Source organism: Pseudopodoces humilis, chromosome 23, assembly GCF_049639895.1.
Source record: "Pseudopodoces humilis isolate 2021_Gansu_Grassland_sample_001 chromosome 23, ASM4963989v1, whole genome shotgun sequence".
In the NCBI taxonomy this organism is placed as follows: Eukaryota; Metazoa; Chordata; class Aves; order Passeriformes; family Paridae; genus Pseudopodoces; species Pseudopodoces humilis.
Window position 1 is genome coordinate 9,249,467 of NC_142222.1, and position 27,009 is coordinate 9,276,475.

General features: G+C 50.1%; 1 protein-coding gene across 3 annotated transcripts in view; it reads right to left on the reverse strand.

Moving 5' to 3' along the window:
* Positions 1-8,438: 8,438 nt before the first annotated feature.
* Positions 8,439-27,009, reverse strand: part of CALN1 (calneuron 1) — an 83,413-nt gene continuing 64,842 nt past the window's right edge. For all 3 annotated transcript variants that reach the window (XM_005525886.2, XM_088066245.1, XM_088066244.1), the window contains 2 exons: positions 11,696-11,849; positions 8,439-8,576 (listed from right to left, as the gene is read on the reverse strand). In XM_005525886.2, the coding sequence (XP_005525943.1) occupies positions 8,449-8,576; positions 11,696-11,849 (282 nt within the window). In that variant the 3' untranslated portion in view covers positions 8,439-8,448. The remainder of the gene's footprint in view (positions 8,577-11,695; positions 11,850-27,009) is intronic.

Genomic DNA, 27,009 nt, shown 5'->3' on the forward strand with positions numbered 1-27,009 from the left:
GCTCCCCAAAGGCCAGTGGGAAGGATGCTCTTGCTATTCCATTCACATTTCTTACTGAACATGCAGATGAGTTTAATTTCTATTTAATCAGCCTCTGCAAACAGCAATCACTTGAGATTTTTCCTGCCTCACATGCAGTGATTACCCTTCTTACACCAGCACTGCTCGTACCAGCCTGGGGGCTCTCAGCCCCTCCAGGTGACATCTTTCACTTCAAGGAGGTTCTGGTGCTTTGCTGTGAAACTCTGTGAGCTGGAACTTGTTGGATCTGGAGGTGGCATCGTGTTCTCCTTGGCCCTGAGCAGTCTGAGGATGCTGCAAGTTTGCTTTCCTGGACCACCAGCATTGTTCTGCAGGCTGTGGCCATGTGCTGACACCTGCATTTAATTCCTGTCTGCAGTGACACTCCCGTGATCATCTCGGCTGTCATCGTGTGGGCAGCTATTTCTGACATCCCAAAGCAGGTCATTATGGGCAAGGGGAAACTGAGGCAGTAATTAGGGTTAAAAGAGATTTCTTGCAGTGTGCCAGGCAGGGCCCTTGGAATCCTCAGCCTGATCCTGCCCCTTCCAGTGCATTTATCATCTTCCCTTTCGGGGAGGTGATGGTGGAGCAGGGCTTTTCTGCCTAGGAATGGCATTAGAGTAAAATCAAACATCTGTCAGCCATCCCTTACTGTTCTGTGCCCAAATCCCTGTATCCCTGGCAGTTCCTTAATTGTATTCTTCCCTCTTCTCCCTTCCAAATTTCCCTGAGCCTCAGCAGCTGGCTGAGAGTTGGAAATTATCCCCTACACAGACAGTCTCGTTTCTGAGGGAGGACCAAGGATGGAAATTTCTGCTTCACAAAAAAGTAGAAGTGAGGGGACTGATGTGCAGCATTCAGCAGGCCTGGTGCTACAGCAGAGATCAACATCTGCTGTAATTACTTTCTTTAGAACTTCCCAATTGTCCTGATAATTTTGGTAGGAAGAAGAACAAACGGGGAAAGATCTGGAAGATACTCTTGGTGAATTTTTTAATTAAAATGTTTTTGATTTGTTGAGGAAGACTGAAAGAAGCAATTAAAGCAAGATGATATTGGTCTATACTTACAAGGGAGAGCCTTGCCAGGATTAACTGGCTCGGCCCAAATAAATTACTGCCTCTGGATTTGCATTAGCAAATACTTCCTAAAGATGTTAATCAGGAAAGAGTGAGAATGGGGTGGGTGAGATCATGGCAACAAAGGCAGCCTGCTGGGTCCCAGAGTCCCAGAAGGGTTTGGGGTGGCAGGGACCTTAAAGCTCTTCTCATGATCTCCATTCCATGGGCAGGGACACCTTCCCCTACCCCAGGCTGCTCCCATCCTGCTCCTGCTGCTGTGGCTTGGCCCCAGCTGGGGGATTTGCCCTTCTCAAACCGAATTTAGGCAGCAGTGCCAGGGTGGGGTGGTGTCAGTCAGGAACCTCACTGTCCCTTCTCCAGCAGGACGTGCTGGGCTGGCTCCTGTGCAGGAAAAGCTCCAGGGAAGTGAAGAGCTCGGCAGTTTTAAAGGACCTGAGGGTGTTAATCCTCCCAGAGCAGCTCTCGGGCCTTGGCAGCACCAGAGTCAGGATTAAAGCTGTGCTCAGCATCCTCCTCCCACAGTGACAGCACCCCAAGCCCACCTGAGCTCGGGGATCAGCCTCTGGCTCTGTGTGAGGGATAAAAAAGGGCTTTTTGAGCAAGTGCTGGCCTTTCTCTCTGACATCTGACCAGTTGTGGCTTTGCCTTCCAGAGGAGAAGTTCAATCCCTCCCTCTGGCTTCCTGTGCACCTGGAATTGCTGATCCCATTTCTGCAGCCAGGAGCTAATTCTGTAGTAACAGGCTTTTAAATATGTAAATCTATTTTCAAAGCAAAATAACCCCCCCAAATGTTCATTTATCTCTCAGAAGGAATAAAAGGTCTCTGTCCTAATATTTTATGCAAATCTTGCTTTTGCTCTTGTACTTGGGTATGAATAAATATCACTGCTTCAAAGGAGGAAAAAAAGCTTCATCAAAAGAAAAAAAACTTTATTTCTATTGCATAAATAATGGTAAAATTAAAATTTTTTTATACAGATTATATATTTACAGTAGAGTTTGGTTAGAGGGAACATCTGATACATATGGCATTCAGTTTTCCTTTATACACTCCTTTATACACTCAGGTAACTTGCAATAACATAGGATTTATTTCAGTTGCATGCCCAGTTAATTTATATTAATATTTACAGTATTTTGTACAAAGGTTTTTTGTTTGATTTTTTTTTTTTTACTATTATGCTGCTGACTTTGTGAATTTTTGTCTTTAATTAAAAAGCCATGTCTTTTATTAACGAGCCAAAAAAAAAACCCAGTGAGTTTACAAATGAACAGGAAATGGCTGGAAAACATTAGATGGTGACAAAAGGGAGACACAGGGATTAGCAGAGAACTTCCTAGAGAAGAATCAGGAGGTGCTGAGTCCTTAGCCCCTGCTGTGGATTAAATGGCAACAGGCTGGGGCCTGGGCTTGTTCTACCTGAAGCCAATTAACTCTAATGAGTTATTTCTAATTGACCTCGGGCCCCACCTGTGCCCTGCTCGCCCTCCCCAGCCCGGATGAATCTGAGGGAGCAGGAGCTGCTCAGGGATGTGAGCCCATCCTTGGGGTGCTGCAGTGGAGCAGAGGTAGGAATTTGGGGATTGGCGTTGACAGCACCACCTGCACCCTTTGGACTTGTCCCCAGGAGGGACAGGATGTGCCCAGGGGCTGGTGGCACCAGGCAGGGGCTCCTGGAGCCACCTCAGAGCTTGCCAAGGTCTCCTGGGTGGCTGATGGAGACACAGGAGCAGCTGGGAAAGGAAAGCTGGACCATGGATCTCACCTAGAGTGGGGCAGATCCAGCTGCTGCTTTGGGATGCTGGCACAGACAGGCCAGGAACAGCTGGGGAAATAACGGGGTGGGAAATTACAATTTCATTTGGCAATGGTTTTCAAGGCTACAAAATGTTTTGGTCTGTCTTGACAGAAAATTTAAAAAAACCCTGCGGTACTTTCATCATCAAATTGTCGAGTATTGAGCTCTAGATCTAGATGATTTCTTTTTTCTCCTTTCTCCCTCTTCTGTGGCTGCAATTATTTCATAGTGAAGATGCCAAATTACAGCAGTTTTCCAGCAGAAAGGTGTAAGTGGAGCACACTTCCAATTAAAATGGTGTTAGATTTTCTACCTGCCTTGCTCTTGGTGAAGATTTTGCACTTTCTAGAGCTGACTAAAATGTCCTTCTTGAACTGGAGAAATGCAGACCCCATCCTGAGAACAGCCAACAACACGCAGAGATGGAAATGTTGTGAAACTTTTCTTTTCCTGCATTAAATTCCTGGGAAAGGAACAGGTTTTAAGTGCTGCCAGGGAAATGTAATTGTACTGTCAGAGCAAAGGAGGGTAAAATAATAGATTGAAACCCAGCAAGTTCTGTACATCTTCATCAGTGGAATGGAAGCGTGATTCAGAGCCAAGAAAAAAAGACACTTCATCAGATTCTCATTTTAGAAGAGTTGGTTTTTCTTCTTTCAAACGCTCATCCATAAAGCAGGAACTAAATCATGGATTACAGGGGTGGGTAAAATAAGGGACTTCATTCTTAGGGATTCTAATGGAATTCCTCCCACTGCTTCTCCCCTCGCTGATCCAGGGCTGACAGGGGCTGTGCTCCTGTCACCTCGGGGTGGTGACAGCCCTGGCAGCTCCCAGCACGTGCAGGGAATGAGTTTTCCATGGGAAAAGCTGAGAATCCCCCCTGGGTTTCAGGGCCCTCGCTGAGAATGGAGCCCCTCCCTGGAGCTGTCTCCCTCTCCTGCAACAGGCAGGAGGATGCAGAGTGGGATTTGGGGACAAAAATATTCCTATGGTTCAATGGAAGAAAGGACCAGTGGGTACTCAGCTCATCCAAACAGGTTTAAGCCACCCAGAGTGGCAGCTTTGGGAGTGTTTTCTACCTCAGCTTGCTTTGCTTGCTTCCTACCCTAGTTCTGGATTTAAAACCCCTCTTTTTTTGGTCCAGCTTAAAGAGTATCCAAGATGCTGGAATTAAAGCAGCCAACATCCAGCCCTCCCAGTGCACGTGTCCAGCAGGTGAAACCTCTGGATAACCAGGATGGAATCTCTCAAATGAACTGGATTACACCCAGATATTCAGCTTAGGCTCACGGGGGAGCAGGGACAGGAGCTGGGGATCCTCCTCCCTCCCACCCTCCTGCTCACCCTGGACCTGGGGTCTGTGATCACTGTCCCAGGTGCTGACAGTGACTGGGGGATAGGGGGGTGCCCATCGAGCAGGAAGGATTATTCTGTGAACTCTCTTTAATTCTCTATCATCTCCCACAGCGTGAGGATCACGGTCCTAACAAAGCCAAGCTTTCCTAATTTAAACCTTTCAGTTATGTTGCCATTGCTTCTGATCAGAAATTCCTCCTCAGTGGTGCACTCGTGGGTGGCCCTGGAGGTGACACACCTGGAGGAGCCTAACCCCTGGCTGTGAGCAGGGTCTGGCTCTCCAGGGGAACCAGCACCACCATCACGGAATATCCTGAGCTGGAAAGGAGCCACAAGGACCTGTGTCCAGCTCCTGGCTGTGCACAGGACAAAGGCACTGCCCCTGTCCTGCCTGGACACTCCCCAGCTGCGCTTTCCTCACGGCTGCCCCGAGGGAATGGCTTTGGCTCTGACAAACTGGAATGACAAGAGTGATTCCTGTCACTCTGACAGGTGAGCAGTGTTCCTTCCTTAGCAGCTTTTGCTGGAATTCACCTCCCCACGGCCTCCACGCTATCTCAGCATTGCTGAGGCTGCTGGTGCTTCTGCTGGCTCCTCCAGGAGCAGGGAATCCAAGCACTGCTAAAGCTCAGTGGTGATCAGGGCTGCAGCCTTGCAGGAGCAGGAACACAAATCCTTCCCAGCAGAGCTCGAGCCCCACCTGGAGAACCTTCCCAAAGTGACCTCAGCAAGCCCAGGACAGAAAGTGCTCAGGTTGAGTGGATCTCAGTCCCTCCTGAATGGAACCAAAGCCTCTCTCGGGCTGAAATCACCACGTTCCTCTCGAAGCCTTCCCTGCACGTCAATCCCCTTAATTGCACACGGTTTTTTGTGGCCAAGCCAACAGAGCTGCTCACGAATTCCTAATAATTTCCTAATCCATGAAAAGCCCCTGTCCCACTGCTGGGAGCTGTTTGCCCATCCCTGGAAGTCTGGGATGGCGTGTGCTCTGTCACGGTGGCACCCATGTCACGAACAGCCAGGGTTGCCATGGCAATCTCCTGTTCCTCCAGAACTGCAGGGCTGAAAAGACACTTCAATCCTCCTGGAACTGGCAAGAGCAGAAGTTTAGAGCTTTTTCTGACAGCTCTGCTGCAGTCTGGGTATTTTTTAAAGTATGTTAATTAGCACTTAAATAGGGTTTTTTTCCTTAAAGTATGGGATGTGGGGTTTTTATTTTTATGTCTTTGATTCTTCTGCTTTCTCCCCCCTCAGCTTTTGCCATCAGGTTCCAATCAGAATTTTACTGCTCTATTTTTACCTCCTGTCTGTAAAAGCAGCAAAAAGCCCTATTTTTCCCCTCTTGTGTCGAAGAGAAAAAAAAAAAAGAGATAAATGGTTATTACATAAATGGAGCCAGGGAGGGAGGTAGGAGACATCCAATGCTGCTGGATGGGAAGGTTGTGGGGAAGGAAAGGATGGAACAACTTGGCCTCATCCATCCTGCATTGCCAGAAGTCACTGACTAAAGATGCCTGGAGATGAAGGAAGGAAAAGGAGACCTCTGGCAAGACACGACCCTGATTCGTGATGGAAAAGTGAGGTTCCCTACAGAAAAATCACACCCCAGAGCCCCCAAAATCCTGTACCCAGTAAAATCAGTGGGGAGTTGTGCAATGAACTCTACTGACACCAGGCTATGGCTTTTACCAATATATTCATTATAGGTTTGGTTTTACAAATGGAGCTGCAAGGGGAAGGGTTGGGCTGGAGAATGGCTCTATTTACAAGGGTTTATGGAGCATGCAGAACGGAACTCTGGAACCTTCCAGAAAGCTTCAGGGAATGCAGACAATCATTGTCCATGAGGTGCCTCTGGGCCTGCAGTCTGCTGGGGGTTTGTGGGTGAGGAAATGTGGGGAAATGCCTGCTTTGGGGTTGTGGGTTTGGGCTCAGTGCAGGCACAACTCTTCCCTGTCCTCCCCCCATCCCTCCCCTCCATCTGCCCATGCTCACTCCAGCATAATCCCAGGGACAAAATGAGTATTCCTCTGTGGCAAGGAACGTTCAGACTTTTTTTCCCACAGCTGCCACCTTTCCACAGACCCCTGAGACCTAAAAATGGGGATGAGTTTCCTTAAAATTGTCTCCAAGCTCATTATCTGTAATGCCCAGCACAGGAAACGTGTCTGGGCTCCCCAGCACCGAGAATCCCACACCAGAATATCCCACAGATATTCTGCTGCTGCCCTGGAGAAAATGGAAATATCTCCATCTTCTGGGAGACAAAATCTTTTTTTTTTTATGGAAAAAAATGCAGTTCACCTCTGTTGGTCACAGTAGAACAGAAATGCAGGAGTTGTGTGTTTGGGAAAGGCAGAACAAACCAACTCAGCTGCTGAGGAAAAGGTGTTGTCTTTGGGGTGGAGGGGACACCAGGAAAATGGCAGGACAAGGTGGAGGTGGGAGGCTGAGACACCTAAAAGTGACTTGAGTTTAAAGGCGTGGTGGGAGACAGGACAAAGAGCAGCAGACTTTTAAATAAGGCTGCCAAAAATACAGGTAAATGTTGTCACTCAGGTAGAAAAGCAAGAGCTGGGATGGGTGTTGGGGATGGATCCAGTGGAAGCCAGTGTGGGACTGTGCAACCCCCAGGGGAGCCACCCTGCCCTCTGTGGCACAGGGAACAGTCACCTCCACTTCCAGGAGCGACATCTCAGGGCTCCTGGGTGTGCCTGGAGCTCTCCCAGCACAGCCACCCCACTCCAACACCCGAGTGCCTCCATGGAACTCCTTGGAGCGCTCCACGATCACCAGCTGGGAGACCCCTCCCACGAGGGCAGGAGATCACCTCTGTCCTGGTGTGGCACCCAGGGGCACAGTTCATCCAAAGGGAAATGCACGGATTTGTATCAAGTTTTAAAGGAAAAACACATTCCCAAGCAATCCCGGCTCCTTGCACTTCCCGTGTGGTGTCCCTGCTCTGCATCATTCCATCTTCTCCTTGCTGCTCCTTAAGAGGTATTCCAGGAAAAGCACCCAGCGCTCCCCGACCTGGAAGTCTGACACACTTCAAACACACGGGAGTGGGCTCAGGTCTGGTTCCTTCTCCTGCTGCGCTCGGCTTTTCCCCCTTTGGAGCCTGCCCATGGGATGGGGGTGGTGGGATGGATCCTGGGAGGGAACGGAGAACTTGTCTGGTCAAATCCACACTTTACCATGCGGGTGAAAATAAAACCTCCCCCACAGGATGATGTCTGCCATGGAGGTTTCACTGCAGATCATGAGCAGGCCACATGAAATGGAATCAATTAAATTGTGCAAGCAAGGAGAGGGGAGGAATGCTCGAGAAGAGCTTCCCTCAGGATTTTCACCTGGGAAAAAATTCTTGAAGACCAATGAAGAAGAAGGGGAAAACTGCTGGAGAGGAAATGTTGAATATGCAGAAAGGCCTGAGGAGAGGGAAGTTTAGCTGGCGCTGGTGGTGGCAGAGTCCCTTGGAAGACTTTGCACAAGTTCAGCAATGCCCAGGTGGTGCTCCTCAAGCCCTGATTCACAGTCAGAAAAAAATGGCCAACAGACTCCTGCTACCCCCGCAGTCTCATGTCAAAGGTGGAGTTGATGAAGCAAAAAATAGACATTTTGTATGGTGCTGGCAAATTCTCCCCCTTTTTCATCAGAAAATACTGTACAAGGATGCTCTAGCTCCCCTCTAATGCCGTAAACTCCATGGCATGGTCATAAGGGAAAAGGAAAGTGAAGCTGGAACACGTGGAACAAAAGGAACTCGCTTGTGGCAATGCTACGATCGACTTCCTGCGAGCGTGGGCCCGGCGGGAGCTCCGTGGGACAGTCAGTGGGCCCTGGGGAAAGGACGAGTCCCGAGGCTGGGCCTCCTTCAAAGCGCAGAGCGCCGGAGCCCGGCCTCCTCCGCGCTGCCATTGCTGTTTCGAAGCAATAATACGGGACTCCTGGATATGGGATTATTGCATTAGGAAACAAAACCTTTAAAGCATTAGAACAGCCCTTTGATGTCCCTGCCAAAAGGATGTGGTTGGTTCACAGGACACGCTGCTGGCTCAGGCTCCTGCCGCAGGCGCCGGCTGTGCCCGCGTGTCGGTGCCGTGGGATCGGGGCGGGAGCTCTCCCGGGTGCGCATGCATGGCTGCCATCCCGTGCCAGGACCACTCCAGCCGTGCCAGCACTACTCCATGCCGCTGCGCAGGATCTGGTTGGCCGCGATCAGCATCACGCTGATGATGAAGGCCATGGCGAAGGCGCAGATGAGGCTCTTGCGCACGCACGTCTGGCGGTTCTGCTTCTGGGCGTGCACTGCAGGGACAAGAGGGGCGGTCAGACGGGGCACGGGCTCTGTTCCCTCTGTTCCCTCCTGCGGCAGCTCAGGAATGCTCCTGGGCTCTCTTTAGAACCCTCCTGTGCTCACTGTCACCACTCCCTGCTGGGACATTCCCAACCCACCCAACCTTCCAGGACTCCCAAACCAGCCCATCCCAGTCCCTCCTAACCCTTCCCTCCCCTCCCTCATCATGGCTTTTAATCCCTTTACATGTTCACAGGGATATTTGGGATTAGCTTTGTATTTCCTTTAAGCTCTTTGTGAAGATGGAATCATAGAAAGGTTGGGTTGGGTTGGGTTGGAAGTGACCTGGGGCACTTCCAGGGATCCAGGGGCAGCCAGCACCTGTGCCAGGGCCTCCTCACAGGGAACATTTTTTTATCCTCTCTGAACTAAACTTCCCCTCTTTCAGTTTGAACCAAGCTGTCTCTAAAGTTCTTTAACAACAATTATTGACCTTGTGTGAATTCCTCCAACTCATCCAGGTCAACTGGGAATGAGTGGAAAATCAAGAAGTGCTCCCTGATGACACTCAGACCCCCACTGTGACAATTCCCAGGAATATCCATGGTACGTGCGTCACTTTTCCAAACTTTAAGTTTTCTGTGCTTGACCAAAATCAGATTTATTAAGAACCTTTCCAAGTGAATGCTTGCGGAATAATTGACAAAAGAGGTGAGAGCAGCAACTAAAAAGCAGATAGAGTTGGGATTTTTAGCACTTGTTTTCTTTAATTTTACTTTTTGCTAAGCTTGTCAGTGGGAATTTGTGCTGTGACTTAATAAAGCCAGTTCATGGCTCTGTCTTGGTCTCCCTCTCCTCCTGTCCCTGTTCCCTGGCAGCAGAGCCTGATCCCCCGGCTGTCCCCTCCTGCCAGGGACTTGTGCAGAGCCAGAATTTCCCCCTGAGCCCCCTTTTCTCCAGGCTCCCTCAGTGGCACAGAGCACTGCCCCCAGAACTCCTGCAGCAGGAGCTGGGGTTAATGGGGCCAGGCTGTTTCCAGGTCACCATGCCCAGGGTGGCTTTGGGATGTGCTCCCAGCACTGGCAGCTTTCTCCCCTGCAGGAGAGCAGTTCCTCACAAGGACAGCAGCAGTGTATTTATTTATAGTGGCCGTGTCCCAGCCCTGCCACAGGTGAGTGATGGTGGCTCGCTCTGGCTGCCTGCAGTTATTTTGGGTTTTACAGCTCCGTTTGTCATTCCCAAGCCCAGCTGGGCGGGCTGGGGGGGCAGGGAGGAGCTGCTGGCTGCATCCCGTGGGTTTGAGGGTCACAGCTGAGGGTGGAAGCCCCCTGGCAGGCAGCAGCAGCCCTGTAGCCACTGGCACTGCTGTGCCACAGCTCTGTGTCCTGAGTGCTGGACCAAGGGAACTGCCAGGAGAAGGCTGCTGGACTGTAAATCTTTGGGAGGACAGTGCTGCTGCAAACTGTCCTTTCCCTGTGTCCCATGAAATCACACAGCATTCACTGTCCTACCCTGAGCCCTGATAAAAACAGAGATAAAGATGAGGACAGAGCTGTGCCTCTGCCCTGGGCGTGTCCTTCCCCTGGATGTGACATCCTGCAAATGACTTCAATGTTCAGAGAGAGCTGAGGAAACCCTGGGCTTGGCCCTGACTGCAATACAGACATTTGAATTGGGATAAACTCTGAGGTGAGAGGTACAAGGTCCGTCATCCACATTGATACTGAAGATTTCATCGTCATAAAGACTTCAGTATCACATAATGGCATAATTGTATGACAGAAATCTCTTCAGGACCTGAGCCAGCTCACCTGTAGAGAAGGGGGATGTCTCTGCCCACAGGAGGAGAAAGGTTTGGGGCTGGGATCTAAGAACACACCCAGGGGTGACACTGAGTGGAGATCCCAATTTCACCAAGGTGCTCCTGTCTCCCCTAGGAGATCCCCAAATCTCAGTGAGAACCACTGGGGCTCATCTTGGCTTCATTCCTCCCCAGAATTAAAGGCCCTTCAGTGGGATGGATGATACATTAAATATAGATGGGAGCTGAAAGAAATATTTGAATTGCTATTTGAGGAGTTGAACTAAGAAAAAGGAAGTTCTTTTAGGGTGCAATTCACCTCATCCCAAGGTAACACCTAAATTAAACTCAAGGAATTCTCCCCAAAAGGCATCTCCTTCAGTGCACTAATTGGAAGTGAGTGACCCCCAGGGAGACCCTCCAGGACAGCTTAGAGCTGTCCCTTAGTGCCACATTCCATGCCATGTTATTCCTGCTACTGGGTCCTGTAGGGATCCTGGTGGTTGAGGACTGGGAGCTCTGAAGGCACTGGGGGGTCATTCCTGGCAGCCTGGAGAGCTGCAGGGACACAGCCCATTCTTTCCTGGCAGAAATGCTCCTGTCAGAGCTGTCAGACGCCAGAACTGTCCCCTGCCACTGGCACCCGGAGCAAAACTTTGTCCCATTGCTGACAGTTCGGCTGATCTTTATTCCCTGCTGGATTTGTGTGTGTTCCCAACATTTTAAAAAGATGTTTTGCTTCTAGGTTCTGCCTGGCACCAGCAATGCCAAAACATCCCACGAGAAAAGCTGTTCCTGCTGCACTTTTGGAAACTGGAGCTTCCAAAATGAGATGCTGAGGATCTGGGACTCGGTTTTTTTCTGGGATGGTTCAGCCAAGCTCCCAAAACCCTGCAGCAGTGACAGCTGGTTCCTGTCCCCAGGGATCAGCAGGTCAGTGGGCACCAACAGCTCCAGGCAAGGAAGAAGCAGCTCTCCCTCCCTGCTGCTCTCCAGGAGGAACACAAAAATTGTTGCTTGGTGTGATTCAGAGAGTGTTGCTGCTGCCTCCTCCTGCAGGTTTTTTAAAATTCAGCTGGGCTCCTCTAGCTCCTCTGCAGTGTTTAACAGAGGTGAGGGTGAGGATGGAGCTGCTGCATCCCATTCATTAGCCAGGCCAAGGACTGGTCTATCTTCATCCTCTGCCTTGTGCTTCTGCCTGCTGCCTTTTCAGAGATGTCGGGGAAATTCAGCCTGGCTTAGACACTCACCCTTGTCCCGGATCACAGAGAGTTTTACAGACACAGGAAGAGGAGAACTGAACAGAAACCCAGGGACTTTCCCTCTCACCTTCAAACTCCGTTTGGCAGTTCCCAGAGTTCTCATTCAAGCTCTCCTCCTCGTTGATGATGATGTTCTCGATGTCCTTCATGGTGAGGTGGTCGCGGAAGGCGTGGTACAGGATATGCTTCAGCTCCTCCAGCGTTATCCTCTGCATGTCAAACTGTGGGAGAGAGCCCAGTTACACCCAGCTGTGAGGGCAATGCCACAGTCCCCAACTTGTGTTTTATCAGCCTCATTCCAACAGCTCAGTGTGGGTTTTGCTCTTTGGGGTTGGTTTCACTCTAACAGTGAGTGCTGTAAATGGCTCTTGGCCCTGTCAGCTCCTGTTTCGTGCTGGTCACAGGCTGGAGACCACGCAGGACAGGACAAGGGGGGATGGCTCCCCACTGCCAGAGGTTAGATGGGATTTTGGGCAGGAATTGCTCTCTGGGAGGGTGGTGAGCCCTGGCACAGGTGCCCAGAGCAGCTGTGGCACCCCTGGATCCCTGGCAGTGCCCAAGGCCAGGCTGGATGGGGCTGAGAGCACCTGGGACAGTGGGAGATGTCCCTGACGTGGCAGGGGTGGCACTGGATGGGCTTTGAGGTTGCTCCCACCCCAAGCCTTTCTGTGATTCTGATTCCCTGGAGGCAGAAAAACCAAACCCACAAACTACAGCAGACCCCAGACTGGTACTGGCCTTGGGAAATTGTCCGTGAGCCAGGAACTGGAAAAGAATTCCAGCAGAGGTTGAACATCAGCCCCAGTGGGGTGGAGTGGGGTCACCACATGCTGAGGGGCTGCTCCTGCAGGCAGGAGGTGGCCACAGGGATGGGATTATGGGTTTGCTGGATGGGTGGAACCAGGAAGGGGCTCAATTTCAGGCTGGAGATTCCTGGGATGATGACTCCAAAGGAATGCAGGATGGGGTGTTGGGTGAGAAATCCTTGGATTTACCCCCATGCAATCAGCACTGCAGAAAGCTGCCCAGGAGGGCTGGGAACCCCTCACTGCCCCTTGCAAACCTCCAACCACAGCCCCAGCACTGCTGCAAGGCAACCAGAGGAATTATCCCAAATTTCCACACCTTCAGTTGCCAGGAGAAACGCTTTTTGTCATGGAACAGGATGTGAAGAGCACAGCTGCTCCCTTTTCAACAATAAAGACAGCAGAGCAGGGCTGGTGAGATTTGTTCATGCACAACAAAGCAGGATGGAAATTGGTGATTAAATCCCAGGGGGATTTGCAGCCCAGCTTTGAACTGGGCACCAAGGAGCCACTGGTGACAATGAGCGCTCACTATTTTTATCTGAATCCCTGAGGAACAAGGACAGCAGAAACACCAAACCCACCATCCCTGCTGCTCACAGAAATGGTTTTCATCTGGACTGAGCCGGGAACTTGGTTTCTGGTCCCTGCTGCCCACCTCCCTGCACATTTCCTGCAGCAGGGCTGGGATCTGTGCAGGAAATAAGTGAATTGGAGGAATTGGTGTTTCTGTGTGTGCTGGATAAAACCAGATGGAAGTGTGCAAACCTGCCTGCACACACAGGGATATATGGGAACATTGAAACAAAGTGTGCTTAGGCTGCTTCATTAACCCCTTGGAAGAGGAATTATTCTGTACCTCTGCAATGAGCAGTGATCAGGGAAGAAAACCTCAGGCTGAGCAGCTCAGGAGTGATGAGAATCCCAGGATGGGTTGGGTTGGAAAGACCTTAAAGCCCATCCAGTGCCACCCCTGCCATGGCAGGGACACCTCCCACTGTCCCAGCCTGGCCTTGGGCACTGCCAGGGATCCAGGGGCAGCCCCAGCTGCTCTGGGCACCTGTGCCAGGGCCTGCCCACCCTGCCAGGGAACAATTCCTGCCCAAAATCCCATCCAGCCCTGCCCTCTGGCACTGGGAGCCATTCCCTGTGTCTTGGCACTCCAGTTCCTGATGCAGGGTCCCTCTGTGCCTTCCCCGTGTCCCCTGCAGACCCTGGGAGGTGCTGGAAGGTCTCTGCACAGCCTCCTCCTCCCCAGGCTGCACAGCCCCAGCTCTCTCAGCCTCTCAGTCTTTGCTCCTCTCCCTCTCTCCCAGCTCTGCAACCAAAAAGCTTTTGCAGAGTCTTCTGTCCTCCTGCTTCTGCTCCAGGCTGGAGCACAAACACAACTGTGGGGATCAGCTCATCCTCAAATTGTGCCAGCAGTAATGACTTGAGGGGTTTGGGGTTTTCCTGTACCAGATATAATCTGTCTGGAGGGAAGGAATTGTTCTCTTGACAAATGCTCAGCTGCTTCTGCATCTCAAATGTTATGCTAATCGAGAGAGAAATTATCTTTTTTATTGTTTTGTTGTCATTTGTAATCTTTTAGGAAGTGGAACAACCTCAGATGGGATTCAAAATCACCCTCATTGGCTCATAGGAGTTGGACTCGATCTTTGGGGGTCCCTTCCAACTCAAAACATTCTGTCAATCTGTGAATTTATGCAGTGAATTTTGGTCTCTCGGCAGGAGCGTGGTCCTTGCTCCTGTTTTACTCCATGCAGGACATCCATCGTCCCTGAGCTCTGTGTCAGCCTGGCAGAGTGTCCAGGATGGCTCCAGCTCGGGGCAGGCAGGGACAAGCTCTGCTTGGGCTCCCAAGTAATTCCAATTATCCCTGCTCTCCAAGCCGGCAATCTCCCTGATTCACTTTTCAATTACTCTGGGTTTTATTGTGGTAATGACAGAAACCCGGGAGCAACTCTTAACTTTTATTGACTCCAAGGGGAGGAAAATGGGGACTGTGGCAAGCTGGAAACTTTCTATAGGATTTATAATTAGGGGAAATCAATGGAGCAGCTTGTGAGCCTTGGAATAATTCGCTGTGAGCAGTGAAACACAAACTGTGCCGAGGTGCTGCTGGGAGTGGGAGCTATGGAGACCACCAGGAACTGGGCAGTGCAGCTCCTGAGGGACTCCTGAAGTTGGACCATGTTGTCCCATGAGATATCTGGAAAGGAAAGAGGATCTGATCCAATGCAGCCTGTAGTTTCCTTCTTGACTTAAGATTCCTGCAGGGAATGAATCCCTTCCTCAGCTCCTTGAGTCTCCCTCACTGAAATTTCCCAAATTTGTGTCTGCCTTGCCTGCAGAGCCCCATTCCCAGGTAGTGCCCAACCTGGCCCAGGCTCTTCTGCTCTGAGCAGGAGCAGCCCAACGGGAAGGGCTTGTTCCTTGAGAGAGTTAAATGCTGGAATAGCACTTCTGATCATTTCCTATCAGCTCAGCTTTAAAACAAAAGAGTGATCCCAGGGTGGCCTTGCTGCCCTGCAGGGGGATGAGGCCAGGGACACACCTGGGACAGGGGCTGGAACCCCCAGGAGCCAGAGGCAGGAATCCCCAGGGACACACTCGGCTCTGGGGATGGGAAGTGCTGGGGCTGGGCTGCAAAGAAACCATTTCCATCCCAGAACAAACCTGGAGATGAAATTCCCTGTGCTGGTCTCAGCCCCTGGTGAGGCTGGTCCCAGCCCTTACTAGACCCAGACTAATTTTGGGGCAATGATTTAAGCAGGGGAGCTGGTCTTTGCCTGTGCCTCTCCACTTCCCAGCTGGGTTCTAATGGTTCTTAAACTGGGCTAAGAGGAATAGGCCCCCTGACAGGCACCACCTCCACAGCAAACACAGCAGGAATGTTAATCCAGGCCCCATTCAATTAACTTGAAATAGTTTAGTAAACCACGGAGAAGTGGTGGTTTGGTGTTTTCCTTTAATTAGAGAATGCTCTGTGGCTGCAGCACAAATTGACAGGCCCCAGCAGTTTCTGTGCTGTGGGTTTAGGCCTCTCCCCAGGCCGGTGCTAATCAAAGGGAATCCCTAATGAGGGCAGCACCTTCCTGCCCTTCCATGTCGGCCTGGGGGAGCCTCTGGCAAACTAAAAACATCTCATGGGGGCTAAAAGTGGGAATTCCCATTTGGCACCGACCATCCTCCCCCCAGATCTCCTGGATTCCTGCAGGATCTGAGGCGAGGCTGCCCTGAGGGTGCTGTGTGTGTCCCCCATGGGCAGGGATTCACCCCGAGCTGCTCCCCCTGGCTCAGGGAGGGCTCAGCAAAGGGATCTGGGGCAGAGCACTGCCAGGGCTGGGCCAAAACTCCAAATATTCCAAGGGGAAAGAATCCTTCTGTCTGTGCCCCACGAAACGCTCCTCCATCAGGGGAGAGCAGGGGCCTGCGCCCCAGGGGGACCCTCAGGGCACCTCTGCTGGGTCTGGGAATGCTGGAGTTCTGCTGGGTCTGGGAATGCTGGAATTCTGTTATGTCTGGGAATGCTGGAATCCTGCATGGGTCTGGGAATGCTGGAGTTCTGTTATGTCTGGGAATGCTGGAATTCTGCTGGGTCTGGGAATGCTGGAGTTCTGTTATGTCTGGGAATGCTGGAGTTCTGTTATGTCTGGGAATGCTGGAATTCTGCTGGGTCTGGGAATGCTGGAGTTCTGCTGGGTCTGGGAATGCTGGAGTTCTGCTGGGTCTGAGAGTGCTGGAATTCTGTTATGTCTGGGAATGCTGGAATCCTGCATGGGTCTGGGAATGCTGGAGTTCTGCTGGGTCTGGGAATGCTGGAGTTCTGCTGGGTCTGGGAATGCTGGAGTTCTGCTGGGTCTGGGAATGCTGGAATCCTGCTGGGTCTGGGAATGCTGGAATCCTGCTGGGTCTGGGAATGCTGGAATTCTGCTGGGTCTGGGAATGCTGGAGTTCTGCTGGGTCTGGGAATGCTGGAATTCTGCTGGGTCTGGGAATGCTGGAGTTCTGCTGGGTCTGGGAATGCTGGAGTTCTGCTGGGTCTGGGAATGCTGGAGTTCTGTTATGTCTGGGAATGCTGGAGTTCTGCTGGGTCTGGGAATGCTGGAATTCCCAATACAGGCAGCAGCAAGGCCTGACCTCTGCTGGGTGCCAGGTGAGACTTGGGCCCAGCTGCAAGGACAGCAGCCTGTGGCAGCAATGATAAACCTGATAAACCTGATAAACCTGATAATCCTGATAAACCTGATAAACACAGGGGGATTGTGGAGTGAGGGGAAGCCAAGGCAATAATAACCTCCCCTGTCTGTTTCACCAAGCAGATTGAGGCCGACCCTCGGCCTTTTCCCCATTTTTCTCGGGCTGCTGCAGATCCCTGCCTGGAGAAATGATCTTTAATCTGCTCCTGAATGGGATGAGGCAGCAGAAACCTGAGTGAGGTGAATTAATGGGCCCTGCTGCTGCTGTCTCCTGAAAACCCTCTGCCAAAGGAAACCAATTTTTTTTCTTAACAGTACAAACATTTTGAGAATGCTGGGAGAAGTGGATTAGAAGGTGAGACTTGTTCCTGAACTGCATAAAGGACATAATAATTAATAAATGCTTTGTAAGGCAGACGCAGAGCTGCTGTGGGGGACTTGAGGCATCCTTGGCACTGCTGACAGTGGTTAACAAAAAATAATAACAATGAGGCAGAAAAGAGAGCTTCTAATCCTGCTGTGCAGCACCAGCCAGAGCCATGATAGAATCCAGAATTGGTTGGGTTGGGAGGGAACTCAAAGTTCATCCCTGCCATGGGACACCTTCCACGATTGCAGGTCGCTCCAAGCCCCATCCAGCCTGGCCTTGGGCACTGCCAGGGATCCAGGAGCAGCCCCAGCTGCTCTGGGCACCTGTGCCAGGGCCTGCCCACCCTCTAAAGCAAAAGGGCAAAGAGAAAAAACCCAAAGTCTTTCTTCTCTACTTCCATCAGCAAGTGATGTTCAGCCACTTCCCAGGAAGGACTCCAGCCCCTGGACTGGTTTCCCCAAAGGCAAACATTGTAAATAATGAATTCCCCCCTTCCTCCCCCTTTTCTTAGCATTTATATCTGAGCTGACATCACATGCTCTGGCATATCCCAGGACCTCAGGACTGGCACCTTCTCATTTGCAAGACATGAAATATTGAAAAGACTTTTTTTTTTTTCACAGTGAGAAATTCACCTAAAGCAGGAGAAATTCATCTGTGCAGGAAAAAGTCATGATTGGTCAAAGTGGCACTTCCTAAGGAGAAGGAAGAAATAACAAGTTCGAAATGCCAGGCATTCCTAATGGGAGCTGACAGAGAGGAGATGGAAGTGCCACCACCAGAGTGTCCCAGTGGGCCCTGCCCAGTGCCCCAGCCCCAGCAGCTGCTCAGCCAAGGCACACCAACACCGCAGTTTGGGGGTATTTTTCCAACTTCCCCCCAAGCTGTAGAACCTGGGGTTTCCCCAAAGCCCACCCCATCAGCCTCTCAAAGCCCCTGGCTCCCATGATCACACTGAGGGGTGACAGTGAGCTCCTGTGGTGCCTGTCATGGATCTCTCCTGACACGGCAAGAGCCCTGAGGGAAGTGAGTGAATCTCAAATTCAGCTGGAGACACAAACACAGTGCAAAAATCCCCCCCAGCTGCAGCAGTTCAGCAATTCCAGAGCAGAGGATGTGAAAAATTGATGCTGGTGCACCAAGGCTCAGAGGATGGGAAGGAAGGACAGAAATGATTTGAATATTTTGAATTTGTTTCTCTCTGTCACCTTGTGCTGGGATGTAGATTTGCCTTTCCTTACATTTGCATGTTGTAATTATTTTTATGTCACCTTTTGCTCTCCATTTAGCAACTATTGTTTGAAACTAAGATTAATTCAGCTGAAAACCATGACATCAAAACTAAAGCCTGGAGTATCTGCTCAGTTACTCCAGTGCTGAGAGCCCATATTTTTTTTCTTTGCCATGCTACAAACAAGGTGATCACTTCTGAAGTCCCCTCCAGCAATTCACTTGGCATTTGTGAGCTCCTGGCAGCCACCAATAACAGAGAGAGAGGAGAAAATACAGATCGGCTGTCAGTGCTGAAAAATAAACTTCAGCAAAGTGATTTTAATGGCTGACTCAGTCTGCACCAAGGAGGGAGCACTGGCACCTCCACACTGGGATAAATGAGCAGCTTTTCCTGCAGGGGAGCTCAGGAGGCACGGGGAAAGCAGGAGCAGAGCTGGCCCCAGCACAGGTGATCCCACAGCACAGAGCAGGTGAAATGTGGGAAGAGCTGGGAAACGCCTCTTGGGACGAGCAGAGGTGGTGCAGATTGGGAACTCATTTAGGAGCTCAACATGTTTGCTTGGATCCCACTGCATTCCCAGTGGGATCCTCCCAGCACCAGCCTTTCCATCCCATCATCTACACCGTGAATTCAAGAGGTTCCTCAGAACACAGCAGATGGAGCAGGTCCAGTGAATTTTCCTTCCCTGTCCTGTCTGAAGTGCCCAATTATCAGATTTTGCTGTGCTATATCACAATAAATAAATGCCTTTGGATTATCTTTTATCTTTTATTACAGGGTTTGGATTATCTTTTGTCTTGGGGTATCCTTTATGGCAGATCTGACCATGAGTCTCTGGGGAGCTGAATGTAGAATCCCAGAATATCCTGACTGGAAATGACCCCCAGGGATCACCCAGCCCAGCCCCTGGCCCTGCAGACACCCCAACAATCCCACCCTGGGCGTCCTGAGAGCTCCTGCAGCTCGGCAGCCTCAGGCTGGGACCATTCCCTGGGCAGTGCCAGCACCTCTGGGGGAAGAACCTTCCCTGATCTCCAGCCTGAGCCTGCCCTGGCAGCTGGGGACTGTCCCATGGTAGAAGAGTTCAGGCCCATGCAGCCCTGAGCTCCCACCTTGGAACAGCCACATCACGGGAGACAGCTCTGACCTAGGCCTGTGACATCAGGCTGCTAATTGCTCTTCAGTTCTGCATGAATTAGAGAAATATTTAGCTCAGTGACACTTAAGGGCTCTTGTCCCACTAAAATAAACTGAATAAATTGTCACATGGCAGCTCATTTCCCCCACTCCGTGCCTTGTTGAAGGGGGGCTAGAAGAGCCCAGAGACAGCACCTGGGGGCAAATCAAAGCTGGGCTTCCAAGCAGAGCCCAACTCGCTGGGGATGGAGCAGCTCTGCTGGGAGGAGAGGCTGGGACAGCTGGGATTGTTCACCTGGTGAGGAGAAGCTCCAGGGTGAGCTCAGTGTGGCCTTGCTGTGCCTGAAGGATCTGACAGAAAAGATGGGGAGAGACTTTGGCCAAGGAATGGAGGGACAGGAGCCAGGGAATGGCTCCCAGTGCCAGAGGGCAGGGCTGGATGGGATTTTGGGCAGGAATTGTTCCCTGGCAGGGTGGGCAGTGCCTGGCACAGGTGCCCAGAGCAGCTGGGGCTGCCCCTGGATCCCTGGCAGTGCCCAAGGCCAGGCTGGACTTGTCCCAACCTGGGAAGGACAGTGTTCCCTGACCTGGAAACATCTTCAGAGCTTTTTGCAGAGGACAAAGCATCTGCTGAAGCCCAAATGGGATTGTGATCCCTGGGTATTTGGGATCACATCCATCGTGCTGTGTGAGGGGAGGGGTTGAGCTTGCCAAGGATTTATCTTGAACTTTGCTCATTTGTCTGAACAAATGCAAATCTTGCTGCCTTCCTGCTCTGCACAGTGACCCTGTGGGTTGGGGTCAGGCCTGATGGGTCCCCCCAGCTCTCAGGGGTGACACCCCTCAATGCCTGGCTGCAGAAGAGCCCTTTGGAAAGGTCCTGCTCCTTTCCTTGCCTGGGGTCAGGCTCCACCACCAGATCCAGAAAGCCCTTTTCCCTTTTCCTTGGTGGCACATGTCAGTTTTCCTGTGTTCCCTCTCACAAGAAGCTGCCTCTCCCTGCAGGAAATCTGTGCTCCCTGGCCAGCTGTTCCAGCTCATCAGCTCCTGTCTCTTCTGACACTTCTCCTGGAGCGCTTCATCCCAGATTGGAATCCCTCAGGAGAGAGAAATCCACGTCTGCTCAGGGCTTTGAGCTGCTCTTTTCCTGCCCCTTCTCTGTCCTGTTTGGCACAGCCACACCGAGGGGAAGTTGTGCCCTCAGAGTGTCCCCCCCACCTGCTTTGGCATTTCTTGGGCTCCCCCAGTCTTTGCTGCCCTAAGAATCGTTTCACAACAGCCAATTTCACCAGGAGTGGGTAAAGCAAAGCAAGAAGAAAGGAACAGGCTGAAATGCACCGAGAGCTGCTGCTCTTTGGTAACTCAGAATCTCTGAATCCCAGAATGGTTTGGCTTGGAAGGAACCTGAAAACCATCTGGGCAGGGCCACCTTCACTGGAGCAGTTGCTCCAAGGCTGATGTTTCACCGTCTCTGTAACGTGCCCATGTGCTGTGGATTAATTCTGTGTCAGTGCTGCAGCCAGGCTGAAATATCTGCTCTCTACCTGAGTGTGTCAAGTACACCTGGATTTTATCAGGGAGATAAGGTGAGCAGACTCTGTCGGATCTGCCTGGAGCTCAGGCATCAAAACAGGTCCATTTTTCACTGATTTTTTTTTCCCAGTAAAGGGAAATGTGGATTCTTCAGGATTTTGTTTTGGTCTTGTTGGGTTTTTTTTTTACATTCCATTGTGTTTTTTCTTTTTTGGCATCATGGTCAATGGAATAAAATTTACATTTAGGCAACAAAAGTTCACAAGAGACTCTGCCACCTTCTGTATTAAACCCTTTCCTTCCCTCTGCACGCTCTGGTTGGAGAAGTTTGGTGGTTTTGATTCTCCAAGGGAAAAGCTGGAAAGAGCTGCAGGGAATGGAGTCCCTGAGCCCCCAGAACTGCTCTGTGTGTGTGTGCACATCCATCTCCATCAGAACTGATGTAATTAAAAGGAAGGCATTGCAAATACCATTTGGAGCAGTTTGCAGCATCCATGCATAATTTTCAAATTATTTGGGAAGAGAGAAGTCAGAGTTGACAAGGCAATATTATATGCAGTGAGAAGGAATAAAATTTAGTTTTATTATATTTTGTAATATAAGTATATAATATATTGTTTATAACATTTATATTATATATATTTATGTATATTTATATATAGACATTTATATATGTTTATATTTATATTTAAACATATTTTTTATATGTTTATAATGTTTATATATTCTGTCAATTAATAAAGGAATCGATATAAATGAGGTGCTCAGGATCTGGGAGAACAAAGGGGAATCTGCTTCTCTCAGAGTTCAAAGAGCCAAAGCAACACATGCAAGATAAGATGGGAAAAACATCCTGGGAACAGGTGTTACTGTTAGCTGCTCTTCAGAGGTGCTAATGAAAACTCCCTAAAATGAACAGGATCACAGGGAATCCTGAGGATTTGATAAATTTCCGGGATTTGGCTGTGTAAATTTGACATGCCTCCATCAAGGAAATGTTATCACTCTTCCTCAGCCCTGCAAACAGCCCCGGTGAATTTCCCTCAGCTAATTGCTCTTTAATAGTTTGTTGTGCGAGCACTCGCTAATTACAAGTGAGGCAGCTTTGTGAAAACACATCTGAAATATTCCTACAGGTGAGAAATGGGTTTGGGGAAGAAAGGAATTTTTGACAGAGTGTGGTTTGTGAGTCTTGGGTGATCTGAAGTTCTGCTTCAAACACCAGCACTGAGTCAGAGCATTGTTGTCATCAGACATAAAAAATTCATCACGTAAGGACATCCAGGTAGCTCTGGCCTTTCTCTGGGTGCTGCATTTTAAATCAAAAATAACTCTTTATGCTGTTGTTTGTTTCTTAATTCTTGCAGTTTTCCCTCAGACTCCACCATTTGTGCCCAGCACAGGACACAGAGGTTGTGATCCCAGACTGGAGCATTCCCACGGAGATGGGGAACGGGAGGAGCTGCAGGATGGGGCTGGGAGGGTCCAGGGATGTTTGGCACTGCTGAGACCCCTCAAACCATGGGGACAGTCCAGGGCCCCCCAGGGCAATGCAGACCCCGAGGGGCTGGAGCGTGTCCAGGGCAGGGAACGGAGCTGGGAAGGGGCTGGAGAATTCCTGAGGGAGCTGGGAAGGGGCTCAGCCTGGAGAAAAGGAGGCTCAGGGGGAATTTCTGGCTCTGCACAATCCCTGGCAGGAGGGGACAGCCGGGGGGGATTTGGGATCTTATCCCAGGGAACAGGGACAGGAGGAGAGGGAACGGCCTCAGGCTGGGCCAGGGGAGGCTCAGGATGGACAGAGCAGGAATTTCCCCATGGAAAGGGAGCTCAGGCACTGGAAGTGCCCAGGGAGGTTTGGGATCCCATCCCTGGAGGTGGCACTGAGTGCTCTGGGCTGGGGACAGGGTAGGGATGGGGACAGGGGGGGTTCCATGATCCTGGAGGGCTTTTCCAGCCCCAATGATCCTGGGATTCTGTGTGGTCCAAGTGCAGCAGTGCCAGGGCTGGTGCTGAGGTTCCTTAGGAGACACAACAGCAATCCCAGCAAACCCAAAGGGCAGGAAATCCCTCCCACCCTTATAGCACATTCCTGCTGCTAACTTCAGCCTTGGCAGAGGCTTCCAGATCAATGGAATGGGAAAAGTTCCTGGGAAGATGCAGACTTTGCTAACTACAGAACAAAAGGCAAGGCAGAAGGAAGCCCCAGACATCATTAGTCCTGACTGTAACTTATGCAAGAAAAATAAAAAGTGATGGCTTAAATTGGAATTTTCTGTTGCCTCTGCGAGGATCAATTGGAGTTTTTATCCCACATTTAGATACTAATGATGCAATCCATCATTCCAGGGCATTCTGGGGCAATGGTGAGGTTTAGAGTGCCATGAGCAAATTCCTGATGAAGTATTGAATGCTGGAAGAGGAAATATTGAATGCTGGAAGATGAAGGAGGTACAGTGCTGGCTTTCAGAGCACATCAGAGCTCATTTTCTCCACTGCTGGTGCTGGAACTGTGGGGTCTGGACTGCTCAAGTTCAAGATAAGGGCCTATCACAGCTGCTACTTGTTTATCTCTTGGAAAGGAAAAAGAGCATAATGGTCACTTTTAGTATCCCCTAAACCCCATCTCTTTCTTTGGGTTTTCCTCCTGCTGGATGTAATAACCCATGGAAGGACACGTGCTTGGGCAGGTTCAGAGTAGATATCAGTAGAAGAATCCCACCTTCACTGCAGAAGGGAAGCAGGACACCTCGAGTGAATAATTTGCCAAGTTATTTTGGGAAGTTCTGTGCACTTCCAGCACATCCAACTTGTACTGACAGGAAATTTCACACCTTGCAGGAGAAATCCTCTCTTTGGGCTTGCTCTGAAACTGTCTCCTGTTTCACTTCTACCCTCCCCAGCTCCAGTCATCACCTTCCCAAATTCTGACATAGAAAAGATAACCCAGTTATCTTTTTCTCCACCTAAGTTTCTTCTTTTTAGCCACCAAAATTTCCTCTTGAGAAGCACCACCTGGAATTCATGAAGTTTTCCTCCTCAGTAACTTCTCCCATCCCACCACGTCCCTTCCAAGACACGGTGGAGCAGATCTCAATGACATCCAAGAAGTGAACACACACCACAAACTGTTTTTTTCCCTATTCCTTTCTTACCCATTCCCAGTTTTCTGTTTGACTGCTGAGGGCTGAGCTGACATTCCCATGGAGCTGATAAAAATAACTTCAGGATCTCATTCCCGAGGAGAAACTCCCAAAACTCTGTGCTGGCCCTGGGGGGGGAAGGCTGCTTCTCAAGGAGCCCATCTCAGTTTGTAGCTGTTCCACACTGTGGGACATGGGCTGGAACAAGGGCAGTTTTAAGGTCTCTTCCAGCCCAAACCATTCAAGGATTCCATGATTTCATGATTCTGGGATTCCATGATTCTATGATGTAATGATGCCCTGATTCTATGATTTCATTATTCCATAATTCTATGACTTCATTATTCCATGATTCTGTGATTCCAATGCTCTATGATTCTATAATTCCAGAGTTCTATGATTCCATGATTTCATGACTGTGATTTCATGATTCCATGATTTAATGAGCTACATTTTATATTTCTCTTGAATCCAGGAGCTGTTGGGCCAAGTGAGTTTTTACATTTTGGAGAATTGTGCCATTTTCCTGTATTTTAAGGACTGGTGGGAATTACACTGGCAACAACCAGGAAAACCTGACACCACCTGAGATTTTTGTCTCCACCTGAGTTTTTTTATCTCCTTATCCATGGAATTTTGGCTCATTCTGATGGATAACACAGCTCATTGATGTGAGCTCATCCCCTTGTCACACTGTGTTATTTTATACAAACCCCTGAACCACCCCTTTGCTCCCAAAGCCTCAAAGGGATTCCAGGACAATCCCACTTTCCAAATGTGCACTTCAATACTTTGGACTGCGTATCCAATTTCCCATTGGAAATAATAGGGAAAACCAGTTTGTTTATCAAAGTTTTGCTTTGGCAGAGCGTTATCTTCACACCAGCTCCAGTTTCTGCCTCAAATTGAGTGTGGGAGGGCTGAGACTCCCCCAGGTCCCCCAGCAGGCTGGGCACAGCTGCAGCTGAGCTCCAGATGTGCTCCTGCTGAGTCAGACTGCCTGCAAACAGAGGAGAACAAAGAGGGCGGGATTGGGAAGGGATTTTTTTTGTTGGGTGTTATGAAAGTGGAAAATGGATATTATGGATAGAAAAGGCAAACATAAAATCATGGAATCAGGAGTGAATGCTGAGTTAATAAGTCGAGTTTGCGTTTTCAGTGTGTGAGCAAGGAAGTAATGGATTTGGTTTAGGAGGGGGTTGTTTTTATGCCTTTTATTACTGAGGCTGCTTCCCTGCCTGGCAATCCTTCTGAGAACTCCTGACTCCATCCCCAGCTCCACAGGCACATGCAAACAAAGGAAAGATGGAGGAAATGTCAGCCAAGCAGTAGGAAAAAGCACCCAAATAGCAAAACAAAGCAGCTGAGTGCTTTCCAGGGAGGATGGAGCAGGTCTTCCCATGTGGGAGGCCATGGCCAAGGCTCAGGTAGGAATTAAACACAAATCCAGGTGTCTGCATTGTCTGGGTTATCTGGAATTGTTGGACACACGTCCCAGCAATGCACTGGACTCCAAAGCCTGGCTTTAAGCAGAATCCAAGGCACAATGGACACCCCCAAGGGCAAAAGGAGAAGGGCACTTAATCAAATCTGAAAACAAAACTTTTCCCACAGAAACCAATGTTTCCTGGTAAAGTGACAGACTGGAAAAAGGAATAAATGCTTCCTGGGTGCTCCACTGGGAACCAGGCAAGGTGGCAAATCCATGCTCTGGTTTCTTGGGATGGATCTCAGGGAAAAGTTCTTCCCCAGAGGTGCTGGCACTGCCCAGGCTCCCCAGGGAATGAGCACGGCCCCGAGGCTGCCGGAGCTGCAGGAGAGTTTGGACAGGGAGGGATTGTTGGGGTGTCTGTGCAGGGCCAGGAGCTCTCCAGGACTCTCCTGGGAGATGAAAGGTGCTGGATTTGTGCCTCGGGTCAGGCAGAGCTCTGGCCCAGGATCCAGCAGAGCAGGGAGGCAGCAGAAGCTGCTGGCTTTGGTGTCAGCACTGCCCAGCAGCTGCTCCTTTGCACTCCTGATGGCTTCCAGCATCTCCTGCTCCCAGCCCTGCTGGAATGCACAGCCAGAAGGTTTTTAGACAGAGACAAACTCACTTTTCAACAAGATCCAACCTCTATTTCCAGCGTAAGGAAGCTTTGAAGCTCTGCTGGATGAAGTTATTAATAAAAGAAATGTAAACACACACAATATTTGCAATAATTCTCCATTACCCACTCCACAGGCAGCTTGGAACAATGCACGTGGAGCAGATGCCCCGTTGCTCTCTGTTCCTACCAGGACTGATTTTATGAGGATGAGATTTTGCTCTGAAATGTTGCAGAAGCAACTGAGAAACAGATGGGGAAGATGGGGTTGGCAGCAATAACCCCACATCCCTCAGCATCACAAAGCTCAGCTCTTGTGGGGTTTGTTTCCAAGGAACACTGAAAACTGGAGCATCCATTAAACCTGGGAATCATTGTCATTTAATTAAAATTTTATCTCCTTGATCCCATCATACCTTAGAAGCAACCACAAGCTCTGCCTGTGTGATCAGATCAGTTCCTGGATTTCAGGAGTCCTGCTCCCCTGATAGCTCATCACACATTGAGACAGGGATGTGAAATTCCTGCTTCCTGCATAAAAATGGAACATGCAGCACTTGGATTTATTCCCCAAGGAGCCAGAGGAGAAACAGGAGGAACCAGAGCAGTTGCAGTGGATGTGCCCAGGTGCAGGCTCTGCCACAGACAGGAGAGGCTGCTTCAAACAGAGCCCCAGGTGTGTTTTGCTTGGTTAAAAGAGGGATTTCTGTGTGGCACATCCAAGGGACAGCTTGAATCCCAGTGCCATGGGGGCTGCAAACCCCAGCGTGGGCAAATCTGTGCCTGTGCTTAGGGGAAGACATGCAAATATTGCTAATTAAAGCCATTAACTGATTGACTTCTCCCCTGAGCTGAGTGGAAATGAGTTCCCAAAG